The sequence below is a fragment of the Larus michahellis genome, chromosome 10, assembly GCF_964199755.1.
Source record: "Larus michahellis chromosome 10, bLarMic1.1, whole genome shotgun sequence".
In the NCBI taxonomy this organism is placed as follows: domain Eukaryota; kingdom Metazoa; phylum Chordata; class Aves; order Charadriiformes; family Laridae; genus Larus; species Larus michahellis.
Window position 1 is genome coordinate 9,017,112 of NC_133905.1, and position 16,360 is coordinate 9,033,471.

At 42.5% G+C, this 16,360-nt stretch overlaps 1 protein-coding gene across 46 annotated transcripts in view; it reads right to left on the reverse strand.

Moving 5' to 3' along the window:
• The window catches only part of MAGI1 (membrane associated guanylate kinase, WW and PDZ domain containing 1), a 361,242-nt gene that overhangs the window by 90,040 nt on the left and 254,842 nt on the right, over positions 1-16,360 (reverse strand). For all 46 annotated transcript variants that reach the window (XM_074603161.1, XM_074603156.1, XM_074603163.1 and 43 more), the window contains one exon: positions 545-664. In XM_074603161.1, the coding sequence (XP_074459262.1) occupies positions 545-664 (120 nt within the window). The remainder of the gene's footprint in view (positions 1-544; positions 665-16,360) is intronic.

Genomic DNA, 16,360 nt, shown 5'->3' on the forward strand with positions numbered 1-16,360 from the left:
TGCCCTTTGGCAGTCTCAGTGCTGTTGTTTGTAAAGCCATGCTGTAAAAAGGATCAACACAATGACCCAAGTTAGAAATAATTATCCAAGAATAAAGAAAAAAAAAAAGGGCAAAAGCAGTGCACCATGTAGCTGCATAGTGCGACACAATTGGGTGATGAAGGATGTGTACTTAGGGAAGATGAAGGGGAAGAGAGACAGCAGGAGGGAAGAAAAAGTGAAATGGGCTATAGCAGATCCACAGAAAAGATGCATTTTCATCCACTACTAAGTTGTCTTCCCTCAGTATTTCTTTACTGGATTTCATATTGGATTTTCCTGGCCTACTGATGTTAATCTTTTGAGGTGGTTAACTTGAGGAAAAAGACAAAAGCACACAATATTGTAATTCCTTCTCTCAGGGTGCACAGAGAAAAGGGAAGTCGAGCACTAGGATGGAAAGTGAGGTCCTAACTCAGGCTGGTTAACACGAGTGAGGGTGTTGAAAGTCTACTGTCCTACCACAGTTACTTGAAGTGCTTTTTCACTGCCCGTGGCTCCATACCTTCGTAAGTTCCTACTTCCAGAAGAGTCCCACTTCTCTCCAACTCCAGAAACTCCTCCACAGTCAGAAAGTTATAGTCCACACCAGGCACTTCTCCTTCTCTTGGAGGGCGGGTTGTGCCTGAAAGGAAAAATTAGCACGTTAATATGTTTGTTGTCTTAGCAAGAATTAAAAGGGACAATAAAAAACCATCACAAAGATCCAACAGTATCTGTAAAATACAATTCTGTGAGCTACACAGAGAGCAGTGTCAAGAGTTCAGTCGGAAGTTAAGAGCCCACATAAAAACAAGCCAAGACACAGATCACGGGTTCTGCTGGCAGTACCAGTTGTTCCACCCAACGACAATGTTTCTGATATTCCCAGAAAGACTCTCTGGGAAAAACACCTCTCATACCACATGCAGAAACACAGCTGGAAGAGTTTGGCATCTGGGAATATGCCAGCAATCACCTTCCTGCCATTAGAACAGTCTCTCGTACTTCAGCTTCACTAAAATTGCAATCGGTATTCTCAGATAAGGCAACTTCTTTCTAGCTTCCATTATTGCTGTATCACTTTATCTTGCAAAAAATTCTTTCACATCATAAAGATCTTTTCTTCCTTATTTCTTCTTCATATTTTATCTCTATTTATGCTATTTTCTTAATTCAACATTAAAAAGGACCATGAGACAGTTTTGATGCACTGTTCACACATGCTCGCTAAAGAGACAACCTGCAAAAAGAGTTTCACCCAGAAGCTCATTCCAGTTCAAGAAATACTTTTTCTTTTGAGTAATAATTCACACTGAATCTCGCTCTAGCACTCGACAATTTAAACACTACCCATGGAGAACGGGGCTCTGATGACTGCTACTCTGCCAGCTCTGAAACTCTTCTGCCTTCCGACCAATTTACAGCCCTTTGAAGCATGGTGTAAGGTGAGTCATTTCATGACTTTTTGCTAAGATGGCTTGGGCCACTGCATTTAGGTCACTGAGCACCGCCTAATTGATTAGGATTAATTTCTGTTCAATAACCTTTATTTTCCATGACTCCGGAGGCTACGAGGTGGCTGGATTCTGTACATCTGAGATTAAATATAAACGACAGATTTGCAGATAGTACAGAAAACTGAACTTTAGAAGAAAGAGCAGCATTAGAGAGTTGGAGGTGTCCGAGTGCTGTGGCCACAACCAATCTGCTGGCTTGGGAATAACTTTGAGCCGTGGAAACCATACCTGACATTTAATGAACCATGATTTCTCACCTCTGTGCGACTCTTCCGGCCCCTGGGCAGTGCCTTCCCAGTGCATACAAATTCTTCAACCCTCTATAAAAGGACTGAAGAAAGTATAAAGAAGCAGGCTTCTGGAAACTAGTTGGGAAGATTCCAGCTCTCAGAAGTTGAAAGAGCATAAATTCACCATGCCTGCATCTGGCAAATGTTTTCCTCAAGTGCCAGGGAAGCGGAAAGTCTGCTTATGCCTATTCATCTGAGAGACTGTTCAAGAGGTCAGTCTTGACAGAGTGACACCCTTGAAAGACTATCACCAGGATTAATATCCTTGATAGACATCCACTTCCTCTCACATCCCCCGTTTCTTGTTTCAAAATAGAAACTCTCTCTCTTTTTGTATTATTTACCATCAGCCTTCAGATAGTCTATAAATTCCTGTGCTTTTTCTATCGTTCCTTCTCTTGGAGCTGTGTGAATGGGTGAAGGCAGGAGGAGGAAAAGCAAAAATAGGGATGGAAATGGTGATGGATATCTTCACCCTACTAGCAGAATTATTCTTTCCTATTTGTATTCTTTGTATTCTTAAATCCTTACAGTAAGACTACAATGATTTTTACCGAGTAGTTTGTAACAGGAGAGATGTCTTTCACAGATTTAGACCAGAGAAATCCTGGAACCGGACCATATGCCCCTTTCTGTCCGAGTCCCCGCATTTCCATCTAAAGGCAGGCAGGGAGGCTGAGCGGGCAATGCCCACACACGTCCCTCCCTGCTACGCAAGGAGCGTGCACACAGCCAGCAGCTGGGATGAAGGGTCACAGCCCAGATGCAACATCTCCTCCCTCAGCACAGACACTGCTGTAGATGTTCAGGCTGTGAGGACCTGGAGTACTGTGTCCAGTTCTGGGCTCCCTGGTTCAAGAAGGACAGGGAACTCCTGGAGAGGGTGCAGCAAAGGGCTACGAAGATGATGAGGGGACTGGAACACCTCTCTCACGAAGAAAGGCTGAGGGATTTGGGTCTCTTCAGTCTGGAAAAAAGAAGATTGAGGGGGGATCTTATCAATGCTTGTAAATACTGAAAGGGTGGGTGTCAGGAGGATGGGGCCAGGCTCTTTTCAGTGGTGCCCAGCGACAGGACAAGAGGTAACGGGCACAAATTTGAGCACAGGAAGTGCCACCTAAACATGAGGAGGAGCTTCTTTACTTTGAGGGTGGCAGAGCCCTGGCACAGGCTGCCCAGAGAGGTGGTGGAGTCTCCAACTCTGGAGACATTCCAAACCCGCCTGGACGCGTTCCTGTGCCACCTGCTCTGGGTGACCCTGCTCTGGCAGGGGGTTGGACTAGGTGATCTCCAGAGGTCCCTTCCAACCCTACGATTCTGTGATTCTGTGACCTTCACCGGAGCATCGTAGCTGTTGATCACTGCCAGGCTGCCCTAAACCAGGTCAGTGAGAGGGAAGGAAGAAGAATTAAAAGCCTCAGCAATAAGTACGACAAAGGCAGCGCTGTAGCTGTCCCATGCCTGGAGCACAATGAAAGTGAGAATTAGACTCTGTAGTGCTCCTCATCCAATGCATCAGTCAAATGTCACCCCGAGCCATGCGGCATGCAAGCCACATGACAAAGATCGGGACATACTTTTTCCCAGCAACTGACAACACACATTTGTGAGACACAAAGATCAGGGAACTTCAGAATTCATTTTACTTTATCTTTTAAAGCCCCCTCTTCTTTTCTTTATCTGTATCTTCCCACAGAGAGTATTTATTAATCATTTTTTTTCCTTCTGAATTTTTATAGCGGTGAAATTGCAGTCAGCGGTTTACTGGTGCTGGCTGCCTATTTGACATGACAATTATATCTCTGCCATAATTCCTCTGAGCCATTTTAATGGATCTATTTGTTTCATCTCAGTGTTCTTAATTTCCTGAATATGTTCAAGTCGAAAAATCGCAGATGTGCTTGCTATCAGCGCGATTGCCTGCAACACACGCTGAATGCATTAGAAACGCCAAGTTGCCGCGTAAAAGAAACACATTACATCACAGAGATAACATTTGTCACCTCGCGTTGGTCTCCAGCAACAAACAGAGGGAAAATAAAAACTACACTGGTTAGGATATCTTATCTGGGCGAAGGCAAAAAACCCAACAACTTTCCATGTTGCTGTCTCAAGCAAAGATTGCTTGCAGATGCTCGGGCTGTTATCCCGCTTCACATCTGAGCAAGTGTTACTGACTGCAATTCAGAAAGGCAGGGGGAAGGGAAAACCCGCCTCCGTTTTTCTTGTAGCAGAATGACAGGCTGCCGGCTGGACACACGCCTGGCAGATGGCATTTCAAAGAGTTTTCATGAACCATCTGGGATGTGTACAATGATTACAAACCACACTTACAACAAAGCCAGAAGGGTTGCTTCACAAGGGGGATGGGGGGAGAGGGCGGGCGGAAAGAAAGGGTGAAAGAAAAGAAAACCAAGAGGCACGTAAGCAAACTCGATGGCTTTTCTCAGGAACAGGACGCTAAGAATAATGGGCATCTTCCCCCCCCAGCCCTTCCACAGGCTGAAGCAACTGCTCAACTACTGTGCTGCACGTGTGTGCACAGCCCAACACTGTCGCAGGATACAAGCTGCCTTTGGAGCCTTCTGCTGATAAACTCCAAATTGTAATTTGTCTACCACCATTAATGTGACTTAACTATGTACAAAGCACAGTGTGCGAGTCCTTCCCTCCCCCTTTAAACTGCATTTCAGCATCTTTACCGCAGGATGGTCATCACTGAAGGAGAGGGCTATGGAGATGACTGTACATTTTATCAGAGCTAACAGCAGATCAGACCGCTGATAGAATTAGTTGCGCCCAGTGAGTGATGTAGACGGCCCAAACAGGAGTTAAGATACTCCACTAGAAAAGGTGAGCCAATCATATTTAAATACGTTAACCTGCCTGCCATGTTTGCACTGAAATATTAAGTGGCATCAAATCTTATTGCCATTAGGTAGCAATTTAGCTAATTAATTTGAGCTATGTCCCACTGTGTGACGAGCTCAGAATTGCTAATGCTACAATGAGAAGGAACTGGAGGAGCAACTGAATGGTTACTGACTCCTGCACATTTAATGGTTCATAAACTTTCACTCTTATTTGGCTAGAATGTCCCACAACATATAAAACTAGTTAGAGACATTAAATTCACAGGGGAATTGCTCAGATCTTCTGCAAGCACAGCAGACTTAAAAAATAAAAAATAAGGCTACTGGTTAGCATTGCAGCTTTTACCTTCTCTCTTGGTTTGGGGAGGTAAAACTGCATAAAAGGTGTACATTGAGGTGGTCGATGCCCCATCCCCGGAAACATTCAAAGTCAGGCTGGACGGGGCTCTGAGCAACCTGATCTAGTTGAAGGCGTTGCTGCTCATTGCAGGAGGGGCTGGACGAGATGACCTTTAAAGGTCCCTTCCAACCCGAACTAGCCTATAATTCTCTGATAACACGGGTGGCTCAGATGCCAGGTGAAATATTTGCCCAGCTGTTGGTTTACTTATCACACCCAAGCTAGTTGCGTCCTAGTTTATTCATGCACCACTAAATGCCACAGAAGAGGGATCTCATCATGGGCTGGAGACCCCACCTGAGAAATTGTTTATAGACACAAGCGAGTTTGCACACGCAGAGCCCAATGCTGTACTTAAGCTAAGTAAATTAAAGCTCGTCATCCATGCCTAGAATAACTGGACTGTGGCTCAGACATACTGATGACTATCAAATATTATTCTGAATAATTTAAGTGTCCATTTAGAAGACAAATAGCAGCTACTGTTGTGTTGCCTATCATCCATGCTGACAACTACCCAACATGAGCCTCAATTATAGTATGACCAGATTGTTAATATGTGATTCAGGGCTGTTTAGCTCCGTATCAATCTTACCAGGGCCTCATGTTAAGCTGTTAATAGCCACTGATGCCCTGCTGCTAAATTAATCAGAATCTTTGCTTATTGTAATCTAAAAATAAGACTTCAAAGGGTCTGTAGTCACTTCAATTACTTTCTTGTTAAAACAAAAACAGTTCTTGAGCAGTAATTCTGTTACCATGTACCAAAACAGCCCCTAGCAAGTCATTTAGAAGTTTACTTCTGAAGTGCAGAACACCTATAATGCCCATTTGCAAAGCAATGATTTCTGCAAACTCCTTATCCGATTACACTGGCTGGCAATGACAATTTAGTGAGCCACCAAAATATCGCTGAACAAACCATAAATCATTTGCTTCTCATATCCACTGACCAGCTTCCTCTTAAAATGACAGATAATGTGGGAGTTGTACACTCAGAGCGATGATGTAGTTGCTACAACCATATTTTATACAAACTCAAGTCACTGATGGTTACCACAGGTGAATGGAACTGTAGTAAATAAGGTTTTAAAGTGAAGCGTAGAGGGATGCTACTGACTCCCGAAGCTGCAGCACCAAGCGCTGTTGTGGGGGTTTGCTGAGAGGCTGTTTGCAGGCAGGTTAGAAGGAAGGATGCTGTTCTTGCCGTTGCTCTTGAAGACTGATATTTTTCTTCGTTCAGCAAGAAGGGACGGCTCTCATCACCTACACTGAAAAAATCTTCAGGTGCTAAGGAAGAAACATATTAAGGAAAACAGCCCCTCTTCCCTCTGCACAGTGTTTAGAGGTCACCTTCCCCAACGTCACAGGATAATGTGGAGAGCCTGCCTCGGCGCTCCTGCAGCTGTCACCAATGGTGCCAGATAACTGGAAGGCGGGACAAACTCCACAGACAGCTAATGGCAAGCGGAGAAGGGAAAACACAGAGACAACCCGGTCTGTCTCCTGAAGAGGCCACCTGATTACCAGCCATGCTTAAGGCAGAATTTATCTGCAGCACAGTATCAGAAATAGCCTTATCTACATTAACAAAAAATAAAACATAACCTATCTGTAAGAAAACATTGTACGCAGAAGTACTTCAGCTTATTGACTTCTGGCGTTATCCAAACTAAGACTACTGATGGGTTTTCTTCAACAGCAGTAGAAGGAATTGTATTTAGACACTGTTATGCTATCCATTATACACATGTGTGACCCCACTTACCTATGGTAAGGCGTAAGGGTAATTTATCGTATTAACTACATGAAAATACGGAAGTTTCAGAGACCTAGTCTGTTACAAACCAAACATGTTTGACTTATAAATACAATTTTTTCCTAAAACTTGGATCTCAGGAAGCTCATTCCGGGATTTTAAGTGTTGTCTGTCCCTTCTCTAGCCAGTGACTTGATACGTATAACCCACAAGAACATGACAAGCATTCAGAGTGTCTCGGTGGCGGAGCAGAAATTCAGTCCAAAGGAGAATGTGGTCTGTCGCTAGAAATTACTTCACAGCTCTGTTAATGATGCACGCGCAGGAACAGATGCTGATTGACTCTTCCTGGCCACACAGACAACTGCAGTACTCAAAGCAAAATTCCTGTCACTGTGGTCAGCAGGAATGACTGATTAAACCCAGAAAACAGCTGACCAAGACAAACCTGTCTTTCTACAGACACATTTCAGAGAGAAATGCATTTCGTCGCTGTGGTCTAAAGTAATTTTTCTTCTACAGGGGGAGATGGAAGGGATTGTATAAAGAGCTTGGTATCTCCTTCTGTTCCCACCAGCCTTTCCAGCAACACTTAGTGTCCAAAGCTGGATCCCACAGCAGCGGCTTGTGAGGTTCCCCTCTTGCTGTAAGGACTGTGCTGGCCACACACAAAAGCAATGGCAGGTTGATCCTCGGTGCACGTAAAAGCCGCTCTCCCTCCTTCTGGGGCGCTGTGTTCAGTCGCATCCCTTGGGTGCCCTCCCTCAAAGCTGTACTGACTGCCCGGAGCCTCCCTGGAGGAACGATTCAGCCAAGCCACACAGCAACAGCTCAGAGTTTGTATAGACCCTCCAGGCAGCAAGTTATTTTTGTCCCTTTTAAATCTATTTTTGGTATTTCTGTGGCCTTCACTGCCACCGAATAAGAACATTGATAATCTTCAACACATTTATCCTTATAGCGTTTTGAGGTAGAGAAAGTGGGTTTGTTTCTGTTTTATAGCACAAGATCAGCAATATCCAGGCTCTCGAAGGACTCTAGGAGCCTAATTCTAGAGAAATCAATGGGATTTAGGAAACCCTACAGATCAGGATCAGGGCCTAACAGATTAAAAGGGACAAAAATAACTTGCTGCTGTGCTGGGGCTTTGCAAGCCCGTTTGTATGCGTTGTGAAACACCACACCATGGCTACACAAAGCCAATTCAGCATGAGGGGGTTCACTCTCGACTCTAATATCAATTTAAAAGAAACCGATAATTACCTGATGACTAGAAGCAAGGCTACAAAACCTGCCACACTCCCCAAGAAAGCCACTTAAAAAAGCCCTGTTTAAGAATCTATGCCAAATTTTGAATATTTGGCATACAGCAGTACCTCTCTGACCTGGGAAAGCAGGTCAGAGATGGTACTACTGCAGTGTGGTAGCTGCCAGTGCAGTTACAACCTCTTTGTGTGTCCTGCAGAGAATTCACTTCCTTTCTCCTAAGGAAAAACAAGTATTCTGGCATTGAATAAAACATAAATAATACATTTCTTGGGTTTGCAATAGCAGCAGCTTGCCTTCTGGATCTCTCTCTTTGAGTGATTGCTGTTACCTCACCAGACACCTGCAGCCAAATCCCTCTCATTTCCCACGAGGTGGGACACCCACCAAGAAGATTAAACTTCATGAACTAATGAGTTTGCCATTAATCCTGTGTTCATGGAGTCCAACAGCATGACATCCACTCATTTAAACTGTGAACTACTGAAGAAAAAGCAAACTATGTACCCTCCTCGGCGAGAAGACCTGAGCCGTAACTATGCACAATTTTATTCTTTCTAATATATGGATTAGTGTAATAAAGTGTAATTTTAAAAATCAATAAAGCTGTAGTAATGAGATTGCACTGTAATGTTCTGCTTTTAAATATTGGCACAGAAATGAATGAAAATTGCCATTTGTGTAAATGTGTATGTGACTTATGGGAAGTGAAATTAGCTGAAAGTAAATTAACCGGGTGATTATATATTTGCGTTTATATTCAGGTTCTCTTGTATGTACATTTTCAGAAGTCTAGATAATGCTACAACCATGACACACACCTTTACTTCAAAAGGATCACATTTCTTCTATGTAAAAATTGTCAAAGTTACTGTCAGTAGAAATTTTGTCTGTCTTGGAAAAGACTACAGCTGAAGACGGTAAATTAAATACATACACTGGATAATTACCGAGCACCCCTATTAGCTGGTTATTTTTAAACCCGTAGATCATTCACTCCAGACTATCTCAATTCAAGCCCAACCTGATTCCTTGCCGCATTTGCTCAGAGCAGCTATGGAAATGCACAATGTGGATTAAAAGGACTCTTCCATACGAATGTACGCATCTGTATTAAATACAACAGGCCAAAGGTGTGGGGGAGTAAGTGCTTAAAATGTACTTTGAAATAAGTCACAGGAGACCCAGGATGTCAGGTCGCTCCCACGCAAACAGCACTTTTAAACAAATACCTCATTGTCTTATTTATACTTTCACAAGGAGTAGTTCACCTGGAGGTACAACCTCTCTTGCATTTTTCAGCTTTTTCCATGGTTATCTCCAAAGCTATCCGATTTCTGCAAGTTGCCTAAGGGAAGGTGTACCCCAGTCTGAGAGTTTCCCGAGTCAAGGGCTAGCATCAAGCCAAGCTCTGAGCTGGTGAGCGGAGGCTCTGAGCTGCTGAGAAACACAACCCCCACCAGCTCCCTCTCACGTTTGGCTGAGTGGTTGAGCTTATGACAGTGCAGTATGAAAAACCGGTTTCCATTAACTATTGGATCTTCACAAGGCTTGGTACAAGTCTTGAGTAGGTCATATTTGAGTAGAATTATCGAACAGGTAAGAAAAAAACTACCCTTCAACTTTTTGCTTAATGTTACAGAGAAAAGACTGGGAGGAGAGAGCTTTGGGAAAGCTGGGGGACACCGCACTGGGACTGGGCGTACTGCAAACTCTTGCAAGATGAATCACCAAGTCACAAAGCAAAGAGAGACACAAAACCATGCAACTCAGATAAGCAGAGTTCACTGTCTTTCCAGGGATAATTAAGGGTTTTATAAACACTGCACAATCCTTTTCACCCACCATGAAGTGCTGGAGGAATCTCTCAATTTAGTGGAAGATACGCAGTAGATTCTTGAAGGAGAAACAGTGAACAAGAACACAATGACCAGTTTTACTTTGGAGTTTTAAATGGAAAAAAAAAACCAAAAACACAACAAAAAACCCCCAAAACACAAAAACAACCCAAAATATGTTTGGACAATATATGTGACTATTGAAACCAAAGGAAAAATAAGAAAAACACATCAAAAACTACTGTTAGCCATAACTTTGTAAACCTGTCTCACAGTGAGATTAGCGGTAGACCTTCCAGGGGCAAGGCTGCCTGTTTGTTCCCTACAACAGCACTGCTACACAAGCTGCCACAATTATTGGAAGGAAAAAACTTATCTCTTTTCTTCAAAACTCAGATACAAAAAAATTTTAATCTCCCCGAAACAAGGTGTCCTATTTTCTATTCCACTTCAAGGCTTCAGCGGTGTCCTATGAACAGATATTGTAATTAAGCACATAATAAATGGAGTATCCAACCCAGACTGAACACCTGCAGTATTTCAATTCAGTTTCTATTCAAAAACAATGTTTGCTTTTGACACCTGCATACCTATGTGCTTAGAGATCCATGAAAAGATACTCTGCACTTTAAAGCCATAGTAATAAATAGGAGATTATTTGATGTCCAACAGCTCAGCTGCTTCAACCAAGATCGCTTACCTCCCTTGCTGTATTTCTTCCAGGGCTGTTTGTACTGCCAAGATAAGTACAAAACAATGTGGGTCCTCCCTGGTTGGGTGTGATATAAAACTCTTTCCGATGACTTTAATTGCCCTTCTAGCAGACCTTTAATTTGCAGTTGAAAGTCTTAATAAAACACCTCACCTAACGGCGTGTGCCTAAAACTAGATCAGTTCATTAGTCTAATCTCTGTAAAATTCCACCATAGAAAGGAAGAGTCATATAAAACGTACACATTTCTCTCTGAGGCATTTCCTGAAATTTGTTTCAGTGACCACATCCAGCGCACTGAAAAGAGACATTCAAAGAGAGAGGTTTTTTCTTTTTTTTTTTTTTTTTTTTTTTATAAAACAGAACACTACACTTCTACAGGACATCAATAAAGTTATTTAAACCAGTCTTTTTCTCTGAACAATGTACACTGGAGATGGTATACTTTCTCCCCTAGCCCAGAGCCGCAAAAGGCTATAAAACTAATGGACTTCCAACTGCGATAACCTCATCACACTCTTAGAAAGCCATGAGTCTCCTGTGGCTCTGCAATTTTTGGCTCTGCCCACTCACCAGCCCTTGGTTCAGATGGCTCTTGTTCCCTGACAAATCCTCCTTGACCTTTGCTTAGTAGTTTTCCAGCTTCATATTCAATACTGACCAATAAATGCAAATGTATCAGCTATAGCAAGAAGTATGCAGATTACAGAAACACGCACTTATGTAGCCATATGGATGCACTTGCTGTAAAACTCAAGGGAAGGACTAGAACAGACAGCAAATCTACCCAGCAATATGCGCGTTTAGGCACTATTCCCTACAGATCCTGTGCCTTAATTTTACCTGTTCTTAACTGCTACCAATTTCTGTCTTTTTTTTCAGTAGCTCTGTATGCACAGCATGCTTTAGTTCTTCATGATTGCTAACGCTTTAGCTGCTTGAAAACATTCTCATGGTTCACTTTCTGTAATGTTGAGATTAGGTAACTGCTCAGGATGCTGAAAAAACGCCAAACATTGAGAAGCTGATTGGTGTTTGAGTCTCAGATTCATCCCTATTAATAACTGGAAGCGTTAAAATGTAAAAGAAAACAAATACATTAATTTTAATTCTTTTCTTACCTCACTGAAATAAAAACTATTTGAATATTTTATTACTTACCGTTCCCTTGCGGTAAATTCCACACCCCCAGCTCTAACACAGAAAAAGCTTATTAATCCTTATAGCTTTGTAAGTGCAATAAAATACTAAAGAAAACACAAGTTACAATACATTTTCCTTACTTTTAATTAAAACACTGCCAGGTACAGTAAGCCTGCTGGTTAGGTAGCGCATAACTCTGCATCTTTGCAGTCGAAGCTAACTGTCATGCTATTGATAATGTATAACAGGCTTCTCCATTTATTTTATTGCTTTTTCAGTTGTACACAAATAATAAAAACCTTGCCTCACAATCCCGTCATCACCTATGAATTTCACAGGATATACACCCACAGGTTACTTTACTCTGCCTTTCTGAAGCCAAGCACCAGCCGTATAAAATACTCCAGTGCTTAAACTGGGGACAATGACATAGTGTTTGGCTTAAATGGTCTTTGCTTCATTTCATCTGATTACTCCTAGTTATACCTTCTCTCTGTTAAATGTCCCTGCGCAGGCGTTTATAGCTCTGCATTCACACAAAACAATCATTCCATCACATTACACACTCCGTCATTTTAGTAGCTTCTTGCAAATCATTTTCTGCAAGTGTCCCAATTTTAAATGCCATTTTAAACTCATCTGCTGGTTTACCAGTGCCCTTCTGGGCAACAGACAGCACGAGATGCCACGCGGAGCCACAGCGCCAGCAGCTCCCGCTTTCACTGTGGTGAGTAAAATTCCAGAGTATCTCCAGGTCCCCACCGTCACTGGTTTGAATGCAACATTAACAATCAGCACACAAAAATTATCCTCGTGCAACTGCCTGGCAGCCCAAACAAAATGAGCTGTTTCTTGTCTTGCCTCCAGTTCCCAACAAACAAAAACACCACCAGGTTTTAGCTTGTACCTGTCTCAGAATGACACCGAGGATAAGGCAGTAATCCCCAAAACCACAATTAGCTCCTCAGCTTAGACACAGTTGGTGGAGGACGTTGTGATCTGGGTGGTGAGAAGACAGTTTCCCCAGAAATCTGCCTTCTCATGCTACCAGATCAGTACATGCCTGGAAACCGAATGCTCGAAAACACACAATCAGATCCAGGCTTTACAAAAACACCGAGACGAGATTCTCAAACGTACCTCAATGTTATTTGACTTAGAGGACAGTCAAGCGATTATCAGAAAGACAGAATGCTTTTCTTGAGGACAAGGATGTCACATAGCAGGTTAAGACCTTACCAAAAATATGAAGTTTAAACCTGAACTCCAGCACTTATTTACAAAGTGTGGAAGCGTTTATCCTTTGACAACTGCCTTGAGTCCTTCAGACGACTGACGCAGGTGAAACCACCTTGCCAGACAGATGCTGGTACAGAACTGGTCACGGCACTTGTTGCCAATCACCTGCTTAGTTCAAAGCACACAAATACCCCAATTGCTTCAAGACCAATTTCCATGCTTCGTGTTAAACACACGGTCAAGTTTCTGCAGGACAGCAGCCTAGAGGCAATAAATGTTTTGTGGATCAAAAAAAAAAGAAACAAATTATTTTTTTGTTGTTGTTCTCAGCTGGGCTTTTGACTCAGGACAGGGGGTTGATTTAAGATGAAGCATGGCTCCCACTGCCCGTCGCGCTGGTGGAGTCGCGGCTGGCAGATGTTGGCAGGGCCTCACCGGACGCCCATGCTGACACTGGGCTGTGAAGAACAACGCGTTTTCTTCACATCTGCTCTCACAAAGGTGACAACCAGTGGCAGAGCAACATGGCGGTCAGAAAAGCTAGTGACATCTTACCCAAGAGACACGGTGAAGCAGAGCCTCGATCACCTGACTAGCCATTTATTAATCTGTTAGGAGCCTAAATTCCCAGTACGATGACATATACTTAGATGAAGTCATAAATGAGATATAGCAATAAAGCTCAAACATTCAGAGCATGATTGGTGATGTATTATTTTGTGGCACTGGAATCATTTTTTTTAAAGAAACATTTCTCTCACCCTGCTGAGGAAGCATTGCAGAAAGGCAAAAGAGAACCTGGAGGAATAGGAATCCCTGCTACCTCTGCAGCTGCAGGATGAGGGTGACCAGAGACCAATAGATGTGACATAATTTAATCACAGCCATTTAAAATATTTAAAATAACAATAAAACAGGATCACAGAACGACAGGGGTTGGAAAGGACCTCTCAAAATCATCTAGTCCAACCCCCCTGCCAGAGTAGGTTCACCCAGAGCCGGTAACAACCAAAAAACCAAACACCCAATACTCCAACACCCATCAAAAAATCTGAGCAACTCCCACTTGTCAGTATATTCGCCTTCAAAATGCCTTCAGCAAGGTGAGAAGATGAAACTGTGTCCATTTTTCAGATGGGTTATGGAGGCACAGAGCAGCCAAGCTGGCAGCCCAAGCCCAGAGCCGATTAGGAAGCGAAAGAGCAGAAGGTCACTCATATCTCATGATTCTGTGGTTGGCAGACAACATTTTGGGGCTAATAGCATTAGGTGCTCTGTGATGCTGATCTGTTGAGATAAACGTGACAGTCCTCAGTGATGGCTTCATCAGGGGGAACCGCTGACTCAATATTTAAGCACAGTGGCAAGAGCCGTTTACGTGCATACATTGAAAAACAACAGATGACTTCTGGAGCAAAACACATGGGCAAAATTCTCTCTGAAGGCAATACAAAGGAGCCAAAGTAGCTAAAGCACTTTCCCACAGTGACTGTGCAGTGAAGTAAATTAGAACTCCTTGTGGCAATCATCCATTATCCCATTTATTTTTAGCAATTCCGAGATTACTAACTGGAAAGCACCAGTAAAACAGTATTACAAGGAAATGCTTTTGATGAACTGCCACTCATTCCTTTCAGGTCACTTCATACCTCAACAGAAAATGTAAAGTTTTAAAGTTTGAAACATTCATTATAGCATTTTTCCTACCGCTACTGCCATTTGTTTAAGTTATGCTTTACACTTTCTAGATGAATCACATTAATTATTATTTTATTATTTTTTCCAAATTAGGCTATTTCTAGAGTTGAAGAGGAAAACGCAATTATTAGCCCTTCAAAACATCCGTTTGGCAAAAAAACATGGTGAAGGGAAAACATTGCCATGAGCTGTGAGAAAGTATTTTTTCTATTACATAAATATCATCCTCTCTTCTCGTTGTACCTCTCTTCCACCTACAAGAACTTTTGAGATATGTCAAGACTGTAAGCAAGCATATTTGAAAGTCACGGCTCTGAGACATTCTTCAAAATACAGGAAAAGTCATTAACACTTGTTTCCTTGGAGCCAACTCTACCAGGTTAGAATTGCAAGACCTGCAGCTCAGAGAGACTCATCTCTCCTCCAACTCTATCGGTTCTTCCCAGCTCTCCATTAGAGGCCACACAACTGTTATTCGGAGAGTTGAAGCTGATTTCCTGGATCATTTTACTCAATGGGTATCTCATTTATTATTGAAAATAACAGAAACTTGACCTTCCCTGGAGACTTTTACAGAAGTTCAGAGTGTAGGTGAATTTATCCAACCTGCACAATGCAAGTCAATTCCTCCCAGGGTAAAGCAGCATTCAAAGCGAACAAGGCTGGCAGAATTGAACCTTTTGTGCATAATTAATGAAACCATCGATCAGCAAGAGCTTGGGTTCAGAATTTTTCTGCAAGATAAATGCACATGGAGGAACTTACACACTTTTTAAAAAAGTCTAAGTTTGAGAAAGCTTCTTTGATTAATAAGAGTCTCTTGCTACTGCAAACCTAAGCAGACATTTTCCATGGAGGACACATGGGCATCATTCATCAGAAATGGTTCACAGCAAATGGTGCCAGTTGTGACTTGCTTGTCACAGATCTAGATACAGCCTCTCTCAAGGACAAGTACATGATTTCCTATTCTATTCCCCACCTGGTGTGTACAAGCAATTCCCATTAGCACCAGTGGGAGTTATTCATGTGGTCACGAGAAGACACCAACGAAAGCTCAAGTGCTGAAGATATATCTACAGGCACATCCGAGTACTATTTCATGATCTTTAGCTTACACTCATAATCTTTTTGGAAACCATGGTGACAAGTTACCACAACGTGTGAATTTAAAAATAATAATGAATTAATTCAGACTGGTATACATGCTAGTTGGGTAGCAATGGTCACCGTATCTATATAACTGGATTTATAAAGCAGCTCATTCTCAGCCATCCAGCACTTGCTGTCCCTCTTCCCAGGCCTAATGGCAGTGCAAAGAAAAATGAGTTGCTGGTAAGAAGTTTATTTCGTATGCTCTGGATTACAGACACAGGTCAGTCACTTCATGGACTGGCTGATGGGACACCTACTTGATGACATCCTATTTTCACATACACCGTTCCCATGCAAAAGACTTCAGATTCCTTGGGTGATATATGTAAATATTTAGGTAAAAACTAGATTTTCCAAAGCTTTACCCTCTCATGGGACACTTAAAGGTAGATTTTTAAGGGGGTTCAAGACCAAAAAATGCAAGCTTGGAGGAAGACTGGCTCTGCAGT